The 26,986-nt window shown below is 38.9% G+C and overlaps 1 protein-coding gene across 1 annotated transcript in view; it reads left to right on the top strand.

The window, feature by feature from the left end:
- Nucleotides 1–26,986, top strand: part of AR (androgen receptor) — a 168,985-nt gene that overhangs the window by 85,442 nt on the left and 56,557 nt on the right. Inside the window, exon 2 of the mRNA XM_059051481.2 lies at nt 10,886–11,037. Within this exon, the coding sequence (XP_058907464.1) occupies nt 10,886–11,037 (152 nt within the window). The remainder of the gene's footprint in view (nt 1–10,885; nt 11,038–26,986) is intronic.

Genomic DNA, 26,986 nt, shown 5'->3' with positions numbered 1-26,986 from the left:
TAATTTTTTGATGAACGTCCGCATTGTTTTGCCTAGCGGCTGCACCAAAATACCTTCCCACCAACAGTGCACGAGGAGTCTCTTTCCTCCACATCCTTGCCAACAGTTGTTCTTTGTTGTCTTTTTTTGTGCGTGTGTGGTACGCGGGCCTTTCACTGTCGTGGCCTCTCCGGCTGCGGAGCACAGGCTCTGGACGCGCAGCCTCAGTGGCCATGGCTCATGGGCCCAGCCGCTCCGCGGCATGTGGGATCTTCCCAGACTGGGCCACGAACCCGTGACCCCTGCATCGGCAGGCGGACTCTCAACCACTGTGCCACCAGGGAAGCCCCTGTTGTCTTTTTGATGGTAGCCATTCTGCCAGGTGTGAGGTGGTATCTCATTGTGATTTTGATTTGCATTTCCCTGATGATTAGTGATGCTGAACATCTTTTCCTGTGACAGTTGGCAATCTGTTTGTCTTCTCTGGAAAATTGTCTACTCACATATTCTGCCCATTTTTAATTGGGTTGTGGTTTTTTTTATGTTGAGTTGTGTGAGTTCTTTGTATGTTTTGGATATTAATGCCTTGTCAGACATATCATTTGCAAATATTTTCTTTTACTCAATAAGGTACCTTTTCATTTTTTTGATAGTTTCAGTCGATGTGCAAAAACTCTTTAGTTTGATGTAGTACCATTTGTTCCCATTTGTTTATTTTTGCTTATGTTTCTCATACTTGAAGAGATATATAAAAAATATAATGCTAAGACTGATGTCAAAGAGCATACTGCTTGTTTTCATGTAGGATTTTGTTATTTCACACTTTACATTTAAGTCTTTAATCCATTTTGAGTTTACTTTTGTATATGGTGTGAGAATGTAGTCCAATTTGATTTTTTTGCCTATAGCTATCCAGTTTCCCCAACACTGTTTATTGAAGAGGCTATCTTTTCCCCATTGTATATTCTTGCCTCCTTTGCTTCCATTAATTGACCATAGAAGTGTGGGTTTATTTGTGGTCTCTCTATTCTGTTTCACTGATCCAATACCATACTGTTTTGATTACTGTAGCTTTGGAGTATAGTTTGAAATTACAGCACATGATATCTACAGCTTTGTTCCTCTTTCCCAAAACTGTTTTGGCTATGTAGAGTCTTTTGTGTTTTCATAGAAATTTTAGAATTATATTTTCTAGTTCTGTGTAAAATGCCATTGGTATTTTGACAGGGATTGTTTTGAAATTGTATATTGCCTTGGGAGTATGGTCATTTTAACAATATTAATTCTTCCAATCCCTGAGCACAGTATATCTTTCCATTTGTGTTGACTTCAACTTATTTCATTAGTATCTTTTAGTTTTCAGTATACAGATCTTTCAGCCTTGGTTAAAATTATTCCTAGATATTTTATTATTTTTAATGTAATTGTAGATTGGATTTTTTTATTATTTCTCTTTCAGATAGTTTGTTATTAGCTTATGGAAATACAACAAGTTTCTGTATTTTAATTTTTTATCCTGCCACTTTACCTAATTTAGTGTTAATTCTAAGTGTTTTGTGTGTGTGAGTGGAATATTTAGGACTTTTTATATATAGTGTCATGTTATCTGCAAACACTGACTGCTTTATTTCTTGCTTTTCCAATTTGGAGTATTTTTTTACCCATTTTTCTTACCTGATTGCAGTGGCTAGGATTCCAATACTATGTTGAATAAAAGAGGAAAGAGTGGGCATCCTTGTTTTGTCCCTAATCTTAGAGGAAAATATTTTAGCTTTTCACCATTGAGTATTATGTTGGCTGTAGGTTTGTCATATATGGCCTTTATTATGTTGAGGTATGTTCCCTCTAGATCCACTTTTTTATCATAAATCATTGTTGAATTTGGTCAAATGCTCTCTCTACATCTATTGAGAGTAGCATATGATGTTTTTTCCTTCAGTTACTGAAGTGGTGTATCACAATGATTGATTTGCAGATACCAAACCATCCTGTATCCTGGGATAAATCTCACTTGATCTTTTTTTTTTTTGGCCATGCCACACAGCTTGTGGGATTTTGCTTCCCTGACCAGGGATTGAACCTGAGCCCTTGGCAGTGAGAGCATGGAGTCCTAAGCACTGGACAAGCAGAGAGGGTATTCCCTCATTTAATTATTGTGTATCATCCTTTTGATGTATACTTGAATTTTGTTTGCTAATACTTTATCGAGTATTCTTCCATTTATGTTCATCAGTGATATTGGCAGGTAATTTTCTTCTTTTGTGATATCTTTGTCTGGTTTTGGTATCCAGGTGATGCTGGCCTCATATGATGAGTTTGGAATCATTCCTTGCTCCTCATTTTTTTTTTTTTTGAATAGTTTCAGAAGGATAGATGTTAAATCTTCTTCAACTGTTTTGAAGAATTCACCTGTGAAGCCGTCTGCTCCTGGACTTTTCTTTGTTATGATTTTTGTATTACTGATTCAACTTTATTATTGTTAATTGGTCTCTTCATATTTTCTATTTCTTCATTATTCAGTCTTGGGATATTATATGTTTCTAGGAACCTATCCATTTTTTTCTAGGTTGTCCATTTTATTTTTGTATAAGTATACATAGTAATCTTTTATTATACTTTGTATTTTTGTTGTGTCAGTTGTAACTTTTCTTTCACTTCTGATTTTATTTATGTGAGTCCTCTCTACTTTTTTGATGAGTCTGTCTAAAGGTTTATCAAATTTATTTATCTTTTCAAAGAGCCATTTCTTTCTTTCTTTGATATTTTCTATTGTCTTTTTATCTCTATTTATTTCTGTTCTGTTCTTTATTATTTCTTTCCTTCTATTAATTTTGGGTCTTGTTTGTTCTTCCTTTTCTAGAACTTTTAGGTATAAGCTTTGGTTGTTTATTTGATATTTTTCTTGTTTTTGTGAGGTAGGCTTCTATCTCTATCACTATAAAAATTCCTCTACAAAATGCTTTTGCTGCATCCTGTTGATCTTGGATCATTGTGTTTTCATTTTCATTTTTCTTCAGGTATTTTTTATTTCCTCTTTGATTTCTTCAGTGACCCTTTGCTTGTTTAATAGCATATTTTTACCCTCCATGTGTTTGTGTTCTTTCCAGTTATTTTTTTCTTGTTGATTTCTAGCCTCATTCTGTTGTGGTCAGAAAAGATCCTTGATATGATTTCAGTCTTCGTAATTTATTGAGCTTCTTTTGTGGCCTAGCATGTGATCTATCCTGGAGAATGTTCCATGTGCCCTTAAAAAGAAAGTTTATTCTACTGCTTTTGGATGAAATGTTCTATATAGATCTATTAAGTCCATCTGATCTAATGTGTACTTTCAGGCCTGTATTTCCTTACTGATTTTCTGGCTGGATGATATTTTCATTGATATAAAGCCCTCTACTATTATTGTGTTACTAACAGTTTTTCCCTTTATGTTTGTTAATATTTGCTTTATGTATTTAGGTGCTCTTATGTTGGGTGCATATATATTTACTATCATTATATTTTATTGCTCAATTAATCCCTTTATCATTATTTAATGTTCTTAGTCGTCTCTTGTTATATTTTTTAAATAACTATTTTGTTTGATATAAGTATTGGTACTTTAGCTTTCTTTTCATTTCATTTGCATGGAATACCATTTTCTGTCCCTTCACGTCCAGTCTGTGTGTGTCTTTCAATCTGAAGTGAGTCTACTGTGGGCAGCATATATATGGGTCTTATGTTTTTTTTAATGTATTCATTCTCTCTATGTCTTTTGACTGGAGCATGTAGTCCATTTACATTTAAAGTAATTATTTACTCATTGCCCTTTTGTTAATTATTTTTTGGTGGTTTTTGCACTTTTTTCTTCTTCCTCTCTCTTCCTTTTTGATTTGATGACTTTCTTTAGTGTTATTTTTGAATTTCTCTTTTTTGCATGTGTACTTTATGTTATATATATATATATATATATATATAATGATAACGATTTGATGTTGATCATCTCTTAAGTTTGAATGCATTCTAACAGCCCTATATTTTTATCACATCCCCAAACATTTGATGTTTTTGATATCATATTTTACATATTTTTGTTTTGTGTATTATTTAACCACCTATTGTGGATAGATATAGATGATTTTACTACTTTTGTCTTTTAACCTTGGTACCAGTTTTATATGTGGTTAATCTATTACCTTCACTGTATCTTTGCCTTTACCAATGAAATACTTTATCACATACTTTTCATATTTCTAGTAATGGTCTTTTCTTTCAGTGTGGATTTAGTGGTAGTAAACTCTTTTCACTTCTTTTTGTTAGTGAAACTCTTTATCTCTCCTTTAAATCTGAATGATAACCTTGTTGGGGAGAATATTCTTTGTTGTATGTTTTCCCTTTTATCACTTTTAATATATTTTGCCATTCCCTTCTGACCTGCAAATTTCCTGCTGAAAAGTGAGCTGATAGTCTTGTTAGTCTTTCTAATTGTTTATTTCTCTTGCTGCTTTTAAGATTCTCTTTAACTATTACCATTTTATTTGTCTGTCTTGGTGTGAATCTTTTGGGGTTCATCTTGTTTGGGACTCTTTGTGCTTTCTGGACCTTGATGTCTGTTTCTTTTTCCTGGTTAGGGAAGTTTTCAGGTATTATTTCTTCAAATAAGTTATCTGCCCCTTTCCCTGTCTTCTCCTTCTGGGATCCCTATAATGTGAATGGTAGTACACTTGATGTTGTCCCATATGTCTCTTAAACTGTTCTTATTTAAATTATTTTTTTTCTCTTCAGCCTGGGTGATTTCCACTACTCTGTATTCCAGTTTGCTGATCCATTCCTCTGTATCACCTTATCTATGGTTGATTCCTTCTAGTATATTTTTTATTTCAATTATTGTATTCTTCAGCTCTGTTTGGTTCTTATACTTTCTATCTCCTTGTTAAAATTCTGTTCATCCATTCTTCTCCCAAGTTCATTGAGCATCCTTATGATTATTAACTTGAACTCTTTATTGGATATATTGCATATCTCCATTTCATTTAGTTCATTTTCTGAGGTTTTTTCCTGTTCCTTTGTTTGGAATATAGTCCTCTGTCTCCTCATTTTGCCTATTTTTTTTTTTGTTTTTATTTCAACTTATTAGGCAGATCAGTTACGTTTCACAGTCTTGGAGAAGTGATGTTATATAGAGGATGTTCTATGAGGCCCAGCAGCACACTGCCCTCTGTTCACCAGAGATATATGCTCTGATGGTGCCCCCTTGTACATGCATGTGCCCTTCTTTTGTGGCAGGGCTGACTACTGTGGGAATGCTGGTAGGTGGGGTTGGTTCCCAGCCTGGTTGGCTGCCAGGCCCTCCTTTGTGAAGTGGCTGCTGGCTTGATGGTGGGTGGGGCTGGGTCCTGACTCAGCTGGCTGTGTGGCCCAAGGGTTCCTGGGGGCTGATGCCAGCCCCCTGGTAGGGGGAGCTTGGCCCTAGTATAGCTGGCTTCAGATCCTGTTGGGTCCCAGGCCTGGCGCTGGTCTGTGGAGGGGGAGGGCTGGGCCCTTGTGCAGCTGCCTCTGTGACCCCAGGAGTCTGGTGCTGGTGCTGACTAGCTGGTGTGTGGAGTTGGGTCCTGATGTGAGAAGTTTTAGTATTGTTAAGATGGTAATACTTTCCATGGATTCAAGGCCATCTCTCTCAAAATCCCAACTTACTTCTCAGCAATGGTGTGAGCTGCTTTACCTCCAGAATCTCACTGAATCTTCATAGCAGTCTTGTGAGTTCTATATTTCTTTATGCATTTTGCATGTGAAGAAATTTAAGCAAAATGAGTTGTTCAAGGTCATTCTGTTAGAAAGTGGCAGAGATGACCATGAAAACCAGATGTTGTACCTGTATACCTTCCCACTTCAACAAAGGTGTCATTAAAGAGAATTGGAGAGATATGACATAAGCTCGGGTAATACTTTTAAAAGAAAACATGATTGTCTTCTTGGACAGACAGTTATCAAATTTAGAATCTCAGGCTGTCAGGGGAAAATTTGCTACAAGTCTTATGTCATTACTTTGCCAATTTTTCTACTGAAATATCCTTTATACCCCCAAAGAAGTAGGCACAAGTGATCTATTAGGAGAAAATAACTTTGAAATCTTTGATTTTTATCTTAAAAATTCATGTAAAGTCTTCATTATATTCCACAATGTGATTAATAAAAATATTTTTTAAATTACTCAACATCAGGAAAAATATGATGCTCTGTAAAGATGTTTGGTGGTTTCCTAAATCCCTTCTTGTTTGAAAAGTACAGAGGTATGTATAAAAATGTTATACTTTTACACATCTAGCTTTTTTCCTTCTCTCTCCACCTATATTTGCCTTTCCCTAAGAATACTGTATAGGTAAGAAGAATGGTCTTTTTTATTTTAAGACTATAAGACATTTCCCTTTTTTATGGTAAGACAAAAGGTAATGGCATCCTAGACTTATAATGCAGCTACCATGTGGCAGGCATAGAGGGAAGGGCTTAACATTTGTTATTCAATGTAGTTCTCACAAAAGCCCTCAAGGGTAGAAAATATCCCCACTCTCCAGAGGAGGCAAGTTGATCTCAGAGAGCCTAATTACTGGGCCCAAGGTTCAGCAGTGGAGGCAAGATATTAACCCAGGTCTGGCTGACTTAAAAGCCCTGCTGAGTTTACATTCTCTCCCAAACATGGAAAACTGGTCTGTGACTTTTACATTTCATCCTGGTTCCACAATCACTGAGGGACTTGCTTAAATTAGCCAGACCCCTTAAGGTATCTAAAGTATCCTCAAGTCTGAGAGACAGAGAAACAGAGAAAGAAATACAAAGAAAGAGAGGGAGACAGAGAGAGATCAAGGGAGAGAGAGAGAGAGAGAGAGAGAGACTGAGATTACAGCTCTCAGGTGCCAAGGGTTTCTGAACCCAACTTCCTCATGGTTGAGCTGGCGTTTGTAAGCCTATAGCTTCTAGTAAACCACTTTCATTTAATTAATTGTGAAACCATTGGAGAATAGCAAGTCATGTTCTTGTTTGGAAAACTTCCATGCTATGTGGCAGGGCTTTTGCTTCAGACTTCATAAAACTGAATGCCCAGCATTGGGATAATAAGTGAGCACATAACACAAGGGAGGTGGTAAAAAACACAATGCTGCATGCAAATTCTGTACTTACTTATTCTCAAAGCAAACCTCTGTTGTGCTTGCAGTTAGAATTTTATGTAGGGAGATGTTAGAAACTCCTGAGGTTTTTCTTTTAATTTTTTATTGTGTTCTGTTATAACCATACAAAATACATGTAACATGCAAGTTACTTATACAGCATAATAATAAAACACTCATGAGCCCTGATTAAGGAACAAGAACATTAACACTATTTTTTGCTCACTAGTTTAACTAACCCCAGGACCTAGAATGGTGCCAGATATGTAGCAGGTGCATAATCAAATTTTTAAATTAATGCATAAATCAGTTTGTAGCTCCCTTCCCTATATCATTACCCCACAGCCTCCCATCAGGGATAACCACTGTCCTATATTTGGGGTTTAACACGCCCTGGCATTTTTATGTCTTTTCACATATATATTCCCAAATTACATATTGTTTACTTTTGCTTCTTTTCAAACTCTGTGTAATGGAATCATATTGTATGTATGCTATTATGAATTGTCTTTTATGCAACGTTAGCTTGTGAGATTCACCTATTTGTAGATATATTCTATTCCTTGTCATTGCTGAATTGTACTTTATTGAATGAGTATGATATAATTTATTTATCCTTTCTCCTCTCAGTGGATGTTTATCATTTCTGCTTCTATAAACAAAGCTGATATGTCCATTTCTGTATATGCTTCCTGGTATAAATGTGCACAAGTTTCTCTAGAATGCAAACCTGGGAGAGAGACTGCAGTTGTAATTCCCATTTCCAGTGCTAGAAGATCAATCAGTCCATGAGTCACTGCAATGTGCCCTTTGTTCACACTAGGCCAGGGTCAGTGGGAATCCTGTCCAAATCATTTTGCCAGAGAGATGAGGGAAGAGGTAGGCAGAGACTTGCCTGGAAAGGTCAGGAAATATCTCAGCCCTCTAGCCAAAGTGGGTTGTAATTAGGAAAAATTCAAATTCTAAAATTGCCTTCATTATTTCTCCTACTCTTTCACCTCCTTTTTAGCTATTTTTGTGTGAGGTGTATTTTATTAAATTCATATCTAATAAATAAAATGATGACTTTCTTCAGTCTTTAAGTATTGATTATAAATTTGATTAATTAGATTCTTTTAAATAATTTGTGTTGTATTTTAAATTTTAGTATGGATGAAAATTTCTATTTTTAAAGGCTCTTTCCAAAAAGACCACTTATTTACTTTATGCAGGTTCTCATTTTGTTTATCTAATATTTACTCTTCAATCATATAATAATAATTGCTGTCATTACCATCATCATCTCATTCATATATACACATATATACCTTTATACCTTTCAAAATGCATTTCTGTCTTTGAGGTACTTTCTCATTTGTAGCAATATGCACTCTACTTTATTATATCATCTACTATGTTATTTTACAGTTCTTTGCTTCCTGTCTTTCTCCTCTACTAAATAACAAGTTGCTTAGAGGCAAGGATAATATCTTGATCATCACTATATCCCCAGTACTTAGCCCTGTACCTGGTCCATAGGACCAGGTGCTATGAGTTGAGTTGAATCAAACTATCTAATCTAGACCTTCAGTCTCCTAACATGGTCAGCCATTGGTTACAAATCCACACTTTGTAGTCAGACTTACCTCGGATGGTACCCTGGCATTTCCACTTACTAGACGAGTGATCTTGAACAAGTTTACTTAATTTTCCTGAGCATCAGCTTCATCTCCTACAATACAGGGATGATACAGAACTACCTGGCAGGGTTGTTATAAAGATTAAATGAGATGATATATATGAAATAGTTAGGCACATAAAGTGCCTTAATACATGTCCTTTAGATTTTAACTGTATTAGTTACAGAAGTCATAAAATGTAAGAAGATGAAGACACTTAAAAACAAAGAAATAAACAACAGCCAAAACCCTCTGCATCTTCTCCTTGTTTCATGAATGAGGACGGGGGCACAATTTTTACCCAAGGAAATGACATTTTTAGCCAAAGAAATTACATTCTTAGCTTTTGGCCTATTTGTTTATGGAAAGTGAGCTCTTTTCCTGTGGAACTTGTGGCCCTCCTAGTCTTGGTTTGGTGGACCGACTCCTGCTGGCTTTCCAGTTAAGGTAGGAAAGGGAAGGATTATGGGGAGAAGAGATAGGCTGCCATAATCGGCTGCTGAGTTTGCATATGAGCAGAACTTTCTGAGTGGTTTCTGTTGTACTTGGGATGTGAATAAAAGCCAATATTTGTGTCTTAGAGATAAAGTGCTTGTCAAGTGTAGCCTGAGTGAAAGCCTTCCTTGCTCTTGCCCTGTCAGGGCTGCTCACTGAGCATTGAGAGGAGGATAACCTTTCATGCTCTTTTGGGATTCTGATGACTGTGCTGAGTATGATAACCAAAGAGCCATGGGTAGAAAGTGAAGGTGAGTACTGAGAAGACAATAGGGTAATGGAAATTGTGTTAGATTTGGAGTTAGAGAGTCCTGGGCTTGGGTCAAATCGTTTTGAGCTTTTCTTCTCTGAGTCTGACTTTCTTCATCTGATATAATAATGAGAAAAAATGTCTCACAAAATTGTTTTGAGGAGTTGAAATCACCCAGCACAGTGAACAGGCTTATTTTCCTTCCTTCTTTGCTTAGTAGGAAAGAAGTATTCATAAAAATGGTGGCTGCATTCCTGTGGATGACAGAATATGCAGTTGTCACATATCTGTGACAGATATACCCAAGTAGTCACTTACGTTTTGTTTAATGATTAGACATAGGGCATAGAAGAGAAAAAAGTTGACCTTTGGGTAGTACGAACCATGTTTCATTTGTTTAAATTTGAATTAATTACCATAGGAGACTAAGAGCTACCTTTCCATTAAGGTTTTAGGATTGGCTTTCTGGCCCTCTCCTTCAGTCCACTTGGAAGGACACAGACACAGATCCTCTTGGAGATAGGCAGTTAAACTAGGTGACCTGTGAAGCTCCATCCTAGCCCAAGGAACCTGAGTATTCTAATGGCTAAGTGTTGAGATGGTTGCCTGAAAGATTTCCAGCATCATTGTGTATCATTTCACAATAAAATCTGGCATAGGGAATCTGCTACTTTATGTTATAGAATGTGGATGGGGGATTTACATGTGATCTAGATAGACTCCGAAAGAAAGTGAGGGAATGGAAAAAAACGATCAAAGAAGACTGGTATGGTAATACTAATCATGATCCCTCACTTCTGTATTCATTTCAACAGCTTTTTATACTTTTGTTTAATTCATACCTCCACTCACACAAGTAGCTCAGTAAGATGGGTGATAATTATTCCTACTTACAGATGAGAGTGAGGCTCAGAGAACTAGAGCAAAGCACATCAAAGTGCTTTGATGCTTAGTCTGGTTTTGCCATAGATCTCCCTTTGGATAAGGTAAGGTCTTAGCATTGAGTTCATACCATTTAGTTACTCTGAAATTGTTTCCTGACTGCCAACTTAAGTTAAAGACCTTAACCTCAGGTTTCTGCCTTCATCCTTCCCTCGTGTAGACATAGCCCATGAGATTGGCTGATTCCAGAGAACTTCTGACATCCTTTCACAGGATCCAAAAGGGCTCTGTCCACATGACAGGAAACCCTACAAACATAATTCCTAGGAGAAGTCCAAGGAAAATTCAGCTTCACCCTTACTCAGTTAAGCAATAAATAATAATTTACACGTGCACTTTACTGCTGAAGACTTCAGACTTCTACCCTCCTGTTTCTGTCAAGTACTGACATGTGTTGCATTGTTCCTCTTGGGTCTTTTCAGTTTGGAGACTACCAGGGACCATGTTCTGCCCATCGACTATTACTTTCCACCCCAGAAGACCTGCCTGATTTGTGGAGATGAAGCTTCTGGCTGTCACTATGGAGCTCTCACTTGTGGAAGCTGCAAAGTCTTCTTTAAAAGAGCTGCTGAAGGTAAAGTGTCTTGGACACTAACTTCTGTTTCCCTTTCTCCTTTATCTTCTAAAAAGAGACACCAGTCTATCAGTACCCAGGATTTTATCATCTCTGAGACAAGGTAACTGGCAACGCTGGTTCAAAGAACCTAAGAGCCTTTAAAAAAGTCAGTTTTCATACTTGCTGGTCCCCTGGCTTTGGCAGCCTTGGTAGTATAGGCAATGTAGGCAATGAAGGTGGTCCCAGCTGGTGCTTGGAACTTGGTGGGTCCTAGGAACGAAAGAAAAATTAATGACTTGAAAAGATTTAATTTCCTCCTTGCTTGCGTTCCATTCTCCTGCCTAGTGAGGGAAAAAAATTGTCCTTATTAGAGAGGTTAGAAGTGGAGAAACCCCAACCGAATCCCCAGCCTGTTCTCTGTGGTGAATACGAAACTGTTCCTTCGTGAAGGCTTTCTGGCCTCAGCCCCAGAAAGGAAGTGTTCTCACTGTTCAGCAGACCATCAGTCTATGCACCTGCTCCCTCCTGCTGCTGCATCCTTGTGTTGGTACAAGGATGCTGCTGCATCCTTGTACCAAACACAAAGATGTGTTTGGTACACATCTTTGCATTAATAGCTCCTAGGTAGATAAGGACCCAATGTGATGAAACATTTTTATTCTCTCCAGAGACTTGCCCTCAGGCCCTATCCATTGGTCCAGAACCGTAAGCTAAGTTGCATCTCATATTTGGCTAAGTGGGCTCAAACCCTGGCTCCTCAGTATTATTAAGCTTAAAACAATTAATGTCTGCTTAGCCCCCAGAGGCGCTCAGGCTGCATCTTACAGCAGGAACTCACACTTACAGACCTCCTATATATGCTAGTGCCTCCTTCCTTCCCAATCTCCCAGGGCTTAAGCCTCCTACCCATCCACTTCATTCCACATCCTGTACTAAGGGCTTTCTTCTCAAAGGGACGCTGATGAACAGTTTCTAGACAGAGATGCTCTTCTCTGGGAGCAGACCCAGTTACTAAACACCACTATTTACTCCTGCCCCCACTTTCCACAAAGGAAGTACTTCCTGCCAAGACCTTTTTCTTCCTTCTCACTGGCCTAAAAGTTTTGAGTTCTAAGTCAGAATCAAAACAGACAGCTTTTCCTTATATAAAGGCTACAATCCCTGAGGACAGTCTTGAAAGTGGCAGGTATATAGGCCAAACCTTTCAGCAGGAATATGATGACACCCACCACCTACCAGAGGACAGCAGAAGCACCATAGAGTTCTCGGCATCTAGAGAAAAGGTAGAAAGTGTGTGCCCTTTAACTGGCCTCCCTATTGATAGCCAATTGGAATGATGATTATCTTTTCACCATTTTAGCCAGATGGCAGGAATACCTATAAAATGGAAAGCTATTTTGTTTTCTTCCAGTCCCCCAGGCAACAAGGAGACAGATAGCATTTAGTATTAATGAAAATATGCTGCATGTTCCACCCATAACCTTGAGTGGCGCATTGCTACTGCTTACACTGGACAGTATGAAGTCCAGGGCACCAGTGCCTAGGCGTAGGCAGTTTGGAAAGAGACAGAGAGCAGTGTCTTCCTTTCTTAAGAGTACTCACAAAAGAATGGTTGTCAGAAAAGGAAATGAGGAGCAGCTCCAAAGACTTCAAATCACCCCAACTTCTCCAGTGAGAACCTGTCTCTTCCCCATACCCTGTCATCAGGTAGGCCCTATCTGTAGAGCAGAGAATGAAACACAGCACCCATCTATAGCTAATGTGTCAGTAAACCCAGGCACCACAGTAATAGCAGCCATATTAGATGGGAAAAGAGTTCAAGAAAGCAAGCAAAAAGCAAATTCAATAGTCAGATAGATTAGATTGTATTTGGTGCTGCCTTTGGGTTTTACAAATCTGGGTCATGATATTGTTGCTTTTGGAAAACAGTGGGAATGATCAACCATATTGTGAAAGGGAAGATTTTTCTGTCATAACTATTCCACATAGGAGCTTTCTGAGGAAGTTAGGGCTGAAGGAGGGAGGTAGGCAGAAGGGCAGAAGGCAGGGCTGCCTGGGAGGAGCTCTGCTATTATGTGGATCTTGGACTATTTGAGAACAAGGAAGCTGGGGGGAGGGGTAATCACTCATATTACTGAGCACTTGGAAATCCAGCGAGGTCTCAAAATTCTTCAGTCCCTAGAATCACTTGTTAGGGAAACTTGGTGATATTTTATTTGAGAAAATGAGACTCTATGAACTCATGGAGCCAAATGCTCTTAACTGCTTGAAATATTAAAATCTCCAGTGGATTCATTGCAAAACTATGGAACCCATTGGTTCCTTTGGAATGTGAACCCCAGATTCCAGTCCTGAGCTCTTTGAGGGACAGGAGAATGTGGTTTAAGAAAAAGCATGAAACAAAGCAAAAAAAACTATTGGTGTTTTCTTTCACCTCCCATCTGTAAAGCTTGGTGGCTGGAGTTTACTGCCATTATTATCTCTATTTGAAGGCAAGGGGCTGTCTTATTACCTGCAGAGAACATTTAATGATTTTTTTTTTTTTACAATGCATCTTTATTGCCCAAATGGCCTTTCTGAAGGTGATTGTGAATCTGCCTTGTTGAAACTTGGAATTCCACCTGTCTTGGAGGGAGTGGGAGCACAAATCTTTTCTTCCTCATTTGTCTGTCATTGTCAGTAAGCTCAGATGGAGTATTCAGAGTGTTGATTACCACTTTATTAATGGTTTCAGAAATCTCTGGACTGGGCACAGGTACAAGACTTAAAAGCCTGGCACGTCAGACAGAAATCCATTTCTAGCTTTGGTAGTTCATAAACCATGAAGCTTTAATGCTGTCATTGGTGCAAGGCTCAGCACAGAGTCGATTGTAATCTAGCCAGGTTTTCCTGTTGAGAAGGAAGAAGAGAAGAGAGCCCCACATTTTCTCATTGTCAGTAATGCTGGGAGTTTGGGGTGATGGTGAGGCTAGTCAGGGAAGGATCTGAATATTTTGAGATTAAAAAATAATGGTAATAGGTTAAGGGGGTAAAAACCACTAAAATCTGCTTGATGGAAACTTAGTGAAAGAGTGTGTGTGTGTGTGTGTGTGTGTGTGTGTGTGTGTGTGTGTGTGAGCGCATTTGAGTGGATGGTCTGTGGGTATGAAGCAGGCACGTAGAGAATCAGTTAGTGGTGGGTGGGTGGGATGGGTGAGGAGGCGAAAGGGGAAGGCATGTTAGATGCTATCAAAAAGACCAGGAAGTCAAAGGAAGGTGTTATCCATGAGCAGGGTAGGGTCTCAGAGGGCTTTTAGTTGTGTGACATTGGATAAGAAAATTTCCCCCTTTGGACCTCAGTTTTCCCTGTCTGTAAAATAAGGGAGTTAAACTAGATACTTTTTAAATGCCTTTTCAGCTTAGACTTTTTGTGACAATTCTAAAAGTTACAAACATCTTCACTGTTATTTCAGCAAACACACATGCATTTATACCTATATGCATGTTTGGTGTTGCCTTCCTAGAAGATGGTGAATCATAGCTCCCATTCTCTTAAAAAAAAATCAATATTCAGATGGGGGTAGAGCCAGCTGAGAGAGTGCACTGTGGATGGGCTGGGTTAAAAGTCAGGACTCTGAGATTCCCTCTTCTCCCGGCATTATGACCGTGGTTGGATAACTTCCTTTCTTTTCCATTTTCTCATCTGGAAAATCAGGATATGAATCCTCATCTCTACCTCATCATGTTTCAAAGAGGGTTAATTAATTCATCATGTGCATTATGTGCTCAAGAATTTACTATTTTTCAGACATTTTCTAGTAAAACATTGGAGATTGTACATCCATTTGTTTTGTACACATGAAGCACTGTTTGGTACACATCATAAAACTGAAACTGTAGTTTACATTCTGAACTCAAAGAATTACACCATCCTCACTGATGTTTACAATATGTCCCAATTTAGTATCCTTGGCAAATTTTATATAAGTATGGCTTTGATTCTTTCTCTTGCCCCAGGTTTTTGTGAGGGAAGAAATGTAAGTGAACCCTCATTGAACTCTTTCTGTCCTTTAAATCTACTCTTTCCCACCTCAACTCATGTGGAATTGAATGTTACTTCTTGTTTGGAGTCTTGCAGAGAGTTTTTGGTGCATATCAGTGTCCCCTTCACTCCCTGACTTTTGGAGGAACATTTCTCAGGGGCAAGTTAACTCTGCTAGGAGGATCTACTTGCAACTTCAACAGAGCCTTAATCAGGTATCTTTGGCCAAGAAGTTGACTGATCCTGATTGCACGAGTCCTAGAGATTTTTTCACAAAGCTCCTATTATCTTTTATCTGTCTCTGGTTTTCTTAAATATCATAGCCAGACTTTAGATTAGGGGTCAGCAAACTTTTTTCTATAAAGGGCCAGATAGTAAATATTTTAGACTTTGTGGCCTATATGGTCTCTGTACTATTCAACTCTGCCTTTGTAGCGTGAAAGCAAACCTAGGCAAAACTAATGGGTATGGCTGTACTACAGTAAAACTTTATGGGCACTGAAATTTATATTTCATTTAATTTTCACATGCCTTTAAATACTTTTTTTTTTTATTTTTTCCAACCATTTAAAATGTAAAAATCATTCTCAGTTCTTGAGCCACCCAAAGACAAGCAGAACATTGGATTTGGCTTGTGAATTGTAGTTTGTTGACTCTTGCTCCTGTGCTTACAAATATGCATAGTAAATTTTGCTCTTTCTGGTTTCCTGGTGTCTTAGCAACTCTCTAGATTATCTAATTTTAACATTCTTCTGAGTTGGCCAGTCAAAGTTTGTTCCACTTGCTTGCCTAGAATGCCTTGTCTGGTGGCATCTAGGTCCTGAACTTTTTTCACTAAACAGGAGGAAAATAAACAAATCTAGGAATGCTACAAGAAGATACTTTTTTTCTGATGATTTTGTAGATCACTCACCCTTGCAATACCCAGAGAAGTTGAAAATATTCTACACATTTTCTTTTTAGACTTTTGTACTGTAACCATATGGATAACTATAAAATATATATGAATGAGTTTTGATGGATGCCACATATACCCCAGATGGTAAAGAGGAAGGGCTTTGGGGACTATCTGGTACTAAGCATTATGGAAAAACTCTGTCTCATAGAAAGTAAGGCCCAGGTGGCCAGTTGAGTTATGAATCTACCATATATTTCCCCATTATTCTTTGTCTTTACCCATTTGCTGGCTTAATTCTGGTCCTCCTCATCACAAGACTAGAACACAGACTTGCAGAATAAGTAATTTAGCTCTCTAAATCATTCCAGTTGATGCCCACCCAAGTCTCTTATTAGAGCCCAATTTGGGAGCCATATCAAGAATTTGCCATTGCTGGTTTATAGTGCCCTGTGGCTGCTTATTTATAGCATGTGCATTTTATGAAACAATGATTAACATGAAACTTCTGTGTCACTTGCAAGATCTTCTGAGTCCATTGTCTCACTCCACCTTGCCTTATTATTCCCCAGTGTGTTATATTTTTAAAGCCCATCCATATACTGCAGCCAGAAGCTTTTTGAATCCCTCATAGAATCTCTTGATAGTTGTGAAACTCTGGGTGGTAGATTTTAGCAGTTGGTTGCTCTTGCAAGGGTGTTAGACCCACTTTTTCTTCAGAGGTAAGAGTTATTTCTTACTTCTCTGATCTCTAGTCTAGTCCCATGGCAAGAAACACACTGTCCCTCATAATAACTGAATTCTGGGAGAAGCCGTTATTTCAAAAAACAATCACTTCAGTTATAATAGTCACGTGTGCATACTTCTGGAACCTATTTTTCAGGTGTTCACACTCCTTCTCTTCATGGCTAGGTAACTGCCCTCAGCATTCCAAGGAGGCAGGTAATCTTTTGCCAGAAGAGAGCACAGAAAAGGAAACTTCCTCCTATCCAAAAAAGGAAACTGGGATTTGGAGGTGAATGACTCTTTACAAAGGGAGCAAAGAGATTAGAATTCTCAGTCCATTTGCTTCCAGCCCATGTTGTGACTCCTGATACATCCCACTGAAATCGCCACAGCTTCTGGCTAGACTGGTGCCTATATTTTACTGAGTACTTCATAAAAACAGGCCTGGTGGTAATCTACTCATGCATTCAGTCAGTATACATTTGCTGGGTGCTTACTACACATGAGAAACTAGGCTCACATACTCATGATACAGAGCCTGCCTGAAGGAACTTAGTGATCATAACCCTGGACACCTTTAAATTTCTTCAGTGGATGAAGAGCTCATATCCAATTTCCATTGAACTTCCCAACCACCTAGAACAGAGAAAGAGGTCAGCCTCCTTATTTTTCATGTAAGCAAACTGAGGTTTTGTCAGTTAATCAACAGGTAGTAAGTGGACTACCTGGATTTAAACCCAGGCCTCTGGGTCCAATGCTAGCAGTCACTCTCTTACAGCACAGCTACCCCTCAAATATATAAACATACTAACCTAAAGAAGAAAGAAAGTGCAATGCCTAGGCAAACAAGAAAGACAACAATGAAGAGGAACAATAGTCAGAAATGAATTTACGAAAGACTTAAGTACTGTGGGGAGAAACCAAGGATCCAATGAGTAGTACCAATATCACAGGGAGCTTTCTTCCTAAAAAGCTCCAAATACTTAAAACTCTTCATTAGATAGGGCCAGGGACATGTGAGTAATACTCTTTCTGCCAACTCCTACTCTTCAGAGGGAAAGTTCTGATTCTGATGAAACCAGGCTTGGTAGCTCTTAATTCACTCTCATCACACAACCACAGAACAGGAAACATGATTTAACACCTGTGCACATGAGAATTTTACTGCTCACTACCAAGCTAAGGGAAGAACTCAGAGACAGGGTGTATGGATACAAATGGTAGAATCATGGTTCCTGGACTCTTTGCTTTGAGCCTTCTCAGAGAAGTGTGCCACAGAATGTTTTCCATGGGGCCAGGAGCAAGAAAACTCCATTCCCCTCCTCTTTGATGTCATAAACCAGAAAATATTGTCTTTCAGGACAGAGCTAAAAATTGAGGCAAAATCTTCTTCTCTTTTATCAGGGTTTAAAATTTTTAATTGTCCTTCCTCTCCTGGTTCACCTCATAGTGTAGACAGACCATGATTTCACTGTAGTACTTGGATATGGGACCTGGAGACTGTGGGCCTCTTACAAGTCCATAAGTTAGATAACCACATTTCTATAGTCCCATGTTCACAAGTTCTTTCACTTTCTGGGCAGTTGACTCATCCATGAGTTATTTAATGAAAAGACTTAAAAGATTTGCAGTACTTGGAATCACAGGATCTTTAAATGCTAACCTGTTAAAATTTGAAGGAAGAGAACTCAGAAATCTAAAAATTTGACCAAGCCATTTTATAGATGGGGAAACTGAGGCTCAGACAGAGGAAGTGACTTTTCCAGGTTCATAGAACATATTAACAGCAGAAATGAGGGTCTCCCAGCCATTTCTTGTTTCTTGTCTGAGGGGTTCCCCAGCCTCACAGCTGATCAGCAGAGCTTCAGAGATTGTTGCCTTGGAACCTCCAAGAATTATGTAAGGCAGAATAATAAACCTTTATCTTGACTGCAGGGATATTTAAAATTGCTATTTGATGACTGGCACTTTCCACAGATAACATCCATTTATTCAGCAAACAGTCAATACTTACTTATTGTGTACACTAGACCTATACCAGGCACTGGGATAAGAGATAACAACAAAAACTAGTCATTGAATACTCAGTATGTATTAGTTGCTTTGTAGACATTTTCTCATTCGATCCTCACAATAACCCTATGATGTAGATATTATCATTAGCCCTATTTGCAAATGAGGGAACTGAGGCACAGAAGAGTTAAAGTGACTTGCCCAAAGTCATATAACTTGTTAGTGGCTGTGGAGTGAATATGGCACAGAGTTTCCAACATAATAGAGTAAGATAAGTGCTGCACTAGAATTAAGTACACAATCCACTGAGCAGACAGAATAAGAGAATGAGTTATTTTACCTGGAATGTTTAAGAAAGCTTCATAGAGGAGATAAGGGTTGATTTAGGTCTGAAGGGATGTGTAATAGTTTGCCAAGTACAAAAGGTAGGAAGTGAACTTCAGGAAGACAGGACTTCAGGAACGGACTGACCAAAGACAAGGCTGCGTGAAAGTTGGATGCTTGTTTTAGGAACATTTTGGAGTCCAGAAGTGGTTGAGGGGAACCTCATCAGATGCAGCAGTTCCCTTGACCAGTCTTCAGTTAACCTTTTATGCCGGCACCCCCCATCCTGATGCTGAGCTGTACATCGCTGTCCTACTCTACTCTCTGGACTTTTTGGAAGCACACTGCTATCTAGGTAGTGGAATAAGACACAGTGCAAGAGCACCAAGTGGGGCTCTGGTTTTGTCATTGACTTACTATGTGGCCTTAGGCATGTCTCATTCCTTCTTTTCACTTCAAATCTCCATCTAAATAATAAAAGCGTTGAACTAAATGATCTTGAATATTTTATCAATAAATCTATAACAACCTAAACGTTTAACAATAAATCTCTAAAATTTTATAGATACTCCAGATGTTTCTATTGGCCAATGGTTCACTTTACATACATCAGCCTTGGAAAATAGACCTGAACCCAATCCTTAACTCCAAGACTTAATAGGTATGCAGCCTTGAGCAAGTCACTTAACTTTGTGCCTCTGTGAAGATAGTAATAGGTCACAAGGTTACTGTAAAAACTAAATGATATGTAACACAGCTCCAGTGCCCAATAAGTTTTGGTTCCTTCTACTGGAGTGAAGCCTTGGTCATTGGCACACATACACTTATGGTGTCCCCTGGGTAGCAGAAAGGAGAGATGACAGATAGTATTTATGGTAGTTCTCTGGTAAAGAAAGCTTTGGGTTGGTGTAAGGTTCTCAAACAACCACTTATCTTCAGTGTTAGTTAATTGGTGATCCGAAGGGCCACTAACATTTGTATAAGAACATAGCAAAGGTCAATCTCTTCCTCTTTCCTCTTGGCCTCCCAGGGCACTATGAGTAACATTCGCCAGAAAGCCCAGCAAGCATGTGTTCATTGCCTCTCTTGAGTTTTGGGCTTTGTACTCGAAAGTGTCAGAGCTCTCTGTGTATCTTTGTCAGCAACAAGATTTGTCTGACCTCCCTGGTAAATTCAGATCCATAGCCACAGGCCAGGAGAAAAGCTAAAAGAGGTCATAAATTGTTTTCCATATTATTCAGCCATTGGTTTCCCTCATCCAGCCAGAGGCGTGTCTTAAAAGTATGCTGGGGTCAGATTCAGTAGAAACCTGAGCCAGCACCTGTGTAAATAAAATTTTAAGGCTTCTTTTCCTGAAGCCTGATGGATATTTTTTTAAACCAAGCGGGACTGTATTTTATCTAGAGTGCTGTCTCTTACATTCTTAGTGCTTTGGACCCCTTAGAGGAATGTAGTCTGGTTGTAGTGTTATTGTTTTGTTTATTATTTGTGAGGGAGGGGCATTTATTTCAAAAATCAGATAATGCCTTGGTATGGCCTGTGACTTCACTGTGTATAAAATGAAACTGGTGATGTACCGTCATTCATACTGCCTCCCGTAGATTGGCTTTATATCCCTCCATCTATGCCTGCTCTTCAATTTTGATCCTTTTAAAAACCAGCCAAGCAGTTTCCTTAAAAAACTAAAAATAGAACTACCATACGACCCAGCAATCCCAGTACTGGGCATATACCCTGAGAAAACCATAATTCAAAAAGAGTCATGTACCACAATGTTCATTGCAGCTCTATTTACAATAGCCAGGACATGGAAGCAACCTAAGTGTCCATCAACAGATGAATGGATAAAGAAGATGTGGCACAAATATACAATGGAATATTACTCAGCCATAAAAAGAAATGAAATTGAGTTACTTATAGTGAGGTGGATGGACCTAGAGTCTGTCATACAGAGTGAAGCAAGTCTGAAGGACAAAAACAAATACTGTATGCTAACACATATATATGGAATCTTAAAAAAAATGTTCTGAAGAACCTAGGGGCAGGACAGGAATAAAGATGCAGATGTAGAGAATGGACTTGAGGACACAGGGAGGGGGAAGGGTAAGCTGGGACAAAGTGAGAAAGTGCCATGGACTTATATATACTACCAAATGTAAAATAGGTAGCTAGTGGGAAGCAGCTGTATAGGACAGGGAGACCAGCTCAGTGCTTTGTGACCACCTAGAGGGGTGGGATAGGGAGGGTGGGAGGGAGACGCAAGAGGGAGGGGATATGGGGATATATGTATATGTATAGCTGATTCACCATGTTACAAAGCAGAAGCTAACACACCATTGTAAAGCAATTATACTCCAATAAAGATGTTAAAAAAATAAATAAAATTAATTAATTAATTAATTAAAATAAAGGAAATTTAAAAAAAAAACAAAAACAGCCAACCCAAACCAGCATATAACTTACTACTATCTCTAAGTCCTAAATGAATCACCTTCAGATCTTGTCCAAAACCCTAAATGGGGAAAGGAGATTAGCACCTTGCCTAAGGCCCCCTGGGCCCATCAGTAAGTAGGTATCCAGTCCTTGAGGTCTCTTAGCTCTGCTCAACTTCAGAATAGAGACAAGATCCTTCATATGTGTTGCTTATGATTAAAGGCCTCCTACTTCCCACTGTCCTTCCCACCACGCCTCTTCTGCCACCCCACCTCTATAGCTTCCATGGCTCCCCAGAAACTCCTCTGTAACCCATGTCACTCAGAAAGAGATTTTCTTATCTCTTTTGCAATTTCATGAAGACTAGCTAGCAAGTTTAGGTTCAGATTATGCTTCCATGGGAGCAGAGATAGATGCAGAAAACAATAGAAAGGGGTTTGGAGGTGTGGAATGATTTCTCACCTATATATTGAGCCCTACAAAAATATTGAAATGTGCTCTACTCATAAGCCCTATTGATATAGGGGTAAAAGACTTGGTTTGAGTCCAACATTTGTTGACTGTGATCTTGGGAAAATGACATGTCCTCCGTGAGCCTTAGTTTTCTCACTTTTAAAATTGGGATAATGACGACCACCAGAGAAATTCTAAGGATTACGTGAGATAAGGCAACTAGAAGTTTTCTTACATAGTGCCAGACTTTCAAAAAAAGTGAACCAAACACTCTCGACAATGCCTCTTAATGTGTGAATGAGAAGTCAGCTCCACGTCAAATTTCAGCATGTTTCCAGGGGTCCCATGATTTCACTGTAGAAATGCAAGTATGAATTAAATAACTCACCTGTTGCTATTTACATGGATAGTTTGATAGTAATTATTTTTAGACATGTGACATATTTCAGACGTAATTCAAACTGTAATAGTTTTGCAGCTTTGCAGATGTATTCATTCCCAATTACCAAAGACCTAAACGGAATTAGCTAGAGCTATGAGGGGGTAGCACAAAGGTAGACAACACAGGGCTCCCTGGGACCTGTCACTTGGTTAGAGGGAACTCTGGATTATAGGCATTTGTATTCATATAATCTAGTGTCAGGCAGGGAAGAAGAGCTGGAGGTGAGTAGCTTTCACTCATTCATTTTTTTTAACATGCATGTATTGTACGAGGCCCTATGTGGGCCCAGAGATGAGTATGAGATGGCCTTGTCCTCAGGGAGCTTCTAGTCTGGTGGATGTGCCCTCCAAGGTCAGCTACAGTTTTATACTACACAGGGTATTTAAGTGCAGCAGAAGCAGTATGATGAGACAAGGGAGAGAAAAATCTACAGGCATAGCTTCCTATACCCAAGGACAACCCTGACCAAGGCTGACACAGTTTGAGGGAACTGTTCCCACAAGCAGGTCTGGAAGCCTTATCAACAACAACAAAAAATAATGATGATGATAGTTATAGCAGCTAATATTTACTGAACATTTTCTGTGTTAGACGCTATACTAAGTGCTTACTTAATCTTCACAACAATGTTATGAGATAGTACATACGCTTACTACCCTTATTTTACAAATGGAGAAACTGAAGCTCAAGAACTAAGGGAACTAATTCATCTCAGTTCAACAAATATTCAGCATCTTATATGCCAGGCCTGTGCTAAGTGCTAGGGAGAGAGAGATGAGTAAAACATTCTGTCAGTCCAGAGGGAGCAAACCAATAAGTGCACAGTGAGGCTAATATATTCCAGGCCTTCTGCTTGATGCTGCGAACTCAGTGATGAATGATACACAGTCCTTCTTGCAAAGATCTCAAAGTTTATTGGGGGATATCAATGTGGAAACAAAAATTATATACTGCTGTGAGAAGTGTCATAAGAGAGATAAGTGCAAAATGGGACAGAGATTGTGCAGCAAATGACTGGTTTAAATCAAAGCTCAAAAGAAGCAATATTACTAAGCATAATAGAGAAACTGATTGATTTAAATCACCACCCCCAAATAAAAAATAGTGTTATCTAATTTTATTCAGGCTTGGTCAGTTATTTTCCATTTTTCATTCTATCCCTAAAATGGATGATCAGTATTATTTCCCATGGAAGAATGATGAAATACTATCAAACTATACTATTAAACTATCCCTTTATTCCATCGCATGCCCACACTTTCCCTTTCCTCACCTTTACTCAAGCTACATACCTCTACCTCAAATGCTTTTTAAGTCTCACCTTCCTTCAAGACCTCACTCCAGTGCCCACTCCTCCATGAAGCCTCCACCCCATCAAAAGGCATTCTACCCTCTCCCGTACTCCCACAGCACTTCATGGGTGCCTCTCTTGTGGTTCTTACCACTCCCTGTTTTATCTTTCGGTGATGTACTTACACATTGTTTTTCCTCTACTAGACTGAGCTCCTTAGTGGAAGATTCACTTTGCTGAAACCATGATTTTATTTTAAATTCATAGGAATTCTCTTCTGGATTGTATTGGTGCCTAGTGGGCCTTAGCCTTCAATCTTAAGCATGTGAAATTACATAACCTATCTGGAGATTTACACGTTCTACTATTAGCTTTTAATAAAGTCCACTACCTTAATATAACAATGACTAAAATGCGTCTTCATTTCTTTTAGGTCTTGCCCTCAGTCATACATAATTTATAGTCTTATTATTTCTTCTCGGGCCTCTGTTGTTGGATGTTTAGATTGTTTACATGTACTTAGGTTGCATTCATGTACATTACTTTTAGTCTTTTTCTTTTAAAAATTTCCTTAGGACCCATTTCCACCAGTGGAAATACTGGATCAAAAGCAGAGGTTGGGGATGAGAGCATGTGATGTGCAGATCTTTAGGAATGGTAGATGCATTCAAGCTATTGGAGGGAGACAGATGACTGAATAGACAGCCAAAATAAAGTGTTATGATTTAAGAATTTATGAAAAGTGCCTCTGTTTGAAAGTATCTTGCCACACATGATCTGTCACAGGGTCTGAAACTCGCCATATGTAGGACTGTTTTGGAAGACTGCTTCCTGGGACACATTCAGCCATTATCAAGAAATTCTGTTGGGACATAGGTTGTCAGTATGTTTCTTGTCAGGATTCTGGAGGATAGGAACACCAGCCTCATAAATTTTGAAAGGGATAAGGGATTCAGGACAAGTTCTGAACATAAGGTGCTTTATCTAGAATAGGAAACTTTATAGATAGAGCATCAAAGTGGCAAGCTCTCAGGAGCCAGGGGTCAAATGAAGGCATTGAGCATTCAGTAGGATGAAAGGAGAGAAGGGGAAGAGGGAAGCAGAGGAGGAGTTTTGGAGAGAGATGAACAGGTTTCACCTACTTAACAGGACTTGGAATTGTGGGTTTGTGTTGGGTTTGTGAGATCACTTTATACTAGGGAGAGATGACTGAGTTCTGGGCAACCAATAGGTGATTTTAGATAGAATTGTAGGGGTCAAGGCCTAAGGGGATGCCCAAGTCCAAGCCAGCTTCTATGGACATCAGAAAACCATGAGGCATGTGGATATCAGAAACCTATCAGGGGCAGAAGAACTCAGGGCAGCATGGCAGACTCAGTACATACAAGTAAGTGCTCACCAGTTATCTCACAGGATTAAGACTACTGATGCAAGATAGAGGACAGCTGCCACTGCCCTCTGTGATGGGCAGATCTTTAGGGGTGGTAGGCACATTTGAGGAATTGGAAGGAAGTTTTTACCTATTGGTTGAATTCACTGACATGGTTTGGGGGATTGTAGCTTTCAGATACTCAGATTTTCTAGTTCAGGTGGAGACTGCAAGATCTACGGCAGAACTGCATATTCTATGTGGGGAAATAAAACAGGTCTCCTGAGTTAGAATAGAACATAGGACCCTGCAGGGTTAAGGATAGAGGTGCTCTGTTAGAAGTCAGACAGAGTTTTCCAGTTCTGTCCCCCAGAATTTCTTGTCCCCCTTGGGACTCAATTTCTCTTACTTTGGTGCCTAGTGTTCTTCCACTCTTCACCTTGAGTGTAAATATAGAGCACATTCCTTGGGTTCCCAGAACACAATAAGGATGAGCTCTCATTCACCAAAATGCACATTAATAAATACTAAGTGAAAACAAAATGGGAAATCCAATGTAGAAAATAAAGGTAGGATTATATTCCTTGGTATCCCAGATTAAACAATAAAGAACTTAGCGTTCTTTATTGTTTAATCTGGGATACCAAGGAATTCTTAAACAACAAGAACTAGATGCCTTCCCGTGGCTCTTTTTTAGTCATGTCAGCGTGGCCCAGTCTTCACTTGGTAACCCTTCTTCCTTGTTTGTTAACCCCATCCACTATGCTCCTATGGGATCCTAGGGAAATGACAAAAATTTACACACATATCCAGTAAGAGGAAGGTCACTCGTTAATAACAAACCCTTTTATGATGCTGTGAGCATTTGACACCCATGTTGCTAGGAACACCTGTGAGTAACCTGACCCCTCTTTGGAGCAGAATGTGATTGGTGTATTGCTTCAAGGAGACCCTCACTGTTCTGGGAAATATAACTCCAATTTGCTGACTATTAGCAGGGAGTATGTACAGAGAATAGAGCCTGCAGATAAGCCGTCTTCTGATTAGCTTCAGGCATGTTTAAAGCAGCTAGGACGTGGTAGATTTAGCCTTTAGGAAATTCACTTGACCTCTCTAAGCCTCAGTTTCTTCACCTATAAAATAGAGATAAAATATTGGTTGAAAAAGCTAAAGGAATCGATGCTTGTGAATACACTGTGTAAATTGCAAAGTATCCTATGAGTAGTAGTTTCTAGAGGATCTCATGATCATTCAGGACAATCATGCCTATGTTATATAAATACTTGCCTCTGACCACCCTGGAAACCCTTTGCAAAGAGTTGTCTATAGGAGAAACAGTTTAATATGCAAATTACTCCTTCATCTGCATGTTTTCTATATACACAGCTAATTAACATGAGGTACATCTTCTCCAACCTGCAGTCACACCAGAATGATTACCTCTTTGAAATACCTTTCAGAGATCCTCAAAAATGAATTTTATTCCTCCAAAAATAGTCTATCACAAAGATAACCTCCAAATTGATTGACAATATGTCCAACTACTTTTGCAAGATATAGGGCTAGGCAGATAATTTTATTTATAGAGATAATTATTGTCTTCCTGAAAGTGAGCAGTAGCCAGAAAATGGACAAGAGAGGCATGAGGAGTGCCTTCCTATTACAGCTCAGCTTTGGGTCTTACCTGCATGGTTACTAAAAGCCTGTGCAGATAAGTTGCAGTGTTTATGGCAAAAGCAAAACTTGCTCTAAGAGCAAGCCTTCGTTTCATTGCTTAGCGTTTAAATCCCCATCAGACATGACTTTGATCTGGTATTTGGCAGCAGGGCAGGTTTCTAAGCTGCTGTATACAAATTGGGGAGGAGTGGTGATATTATTGGAATGAATTTATTTGTTGTAAGTTATAAATATATGGGCTTTTTCAATTTCATCACCCTCAAAACTTTATCTGTTTTCCCCAACAGAGCAGTCTCTCAGCCTTTAATATGCTTGCTTTGAGC

Source organism: Kogia breviceps, chromosome X (genome assembly GCF_026419965.1).
Source record: "Kogia breviceps isolate mKogBre1 chromosome X, mKogBre1 haplotype 1, whole genome shotgun sequence".
Classification (NCBI taxonomy): domain Eukaryota; kingdom Metazoa; phylum Chordata; class Mammalia; order Artiodactyla; family Physeteridae; genus Kogia; species Kogia breviceps.
This window is presented reverse-complemented; position numbering and strand designations above follow the sequence as displayed.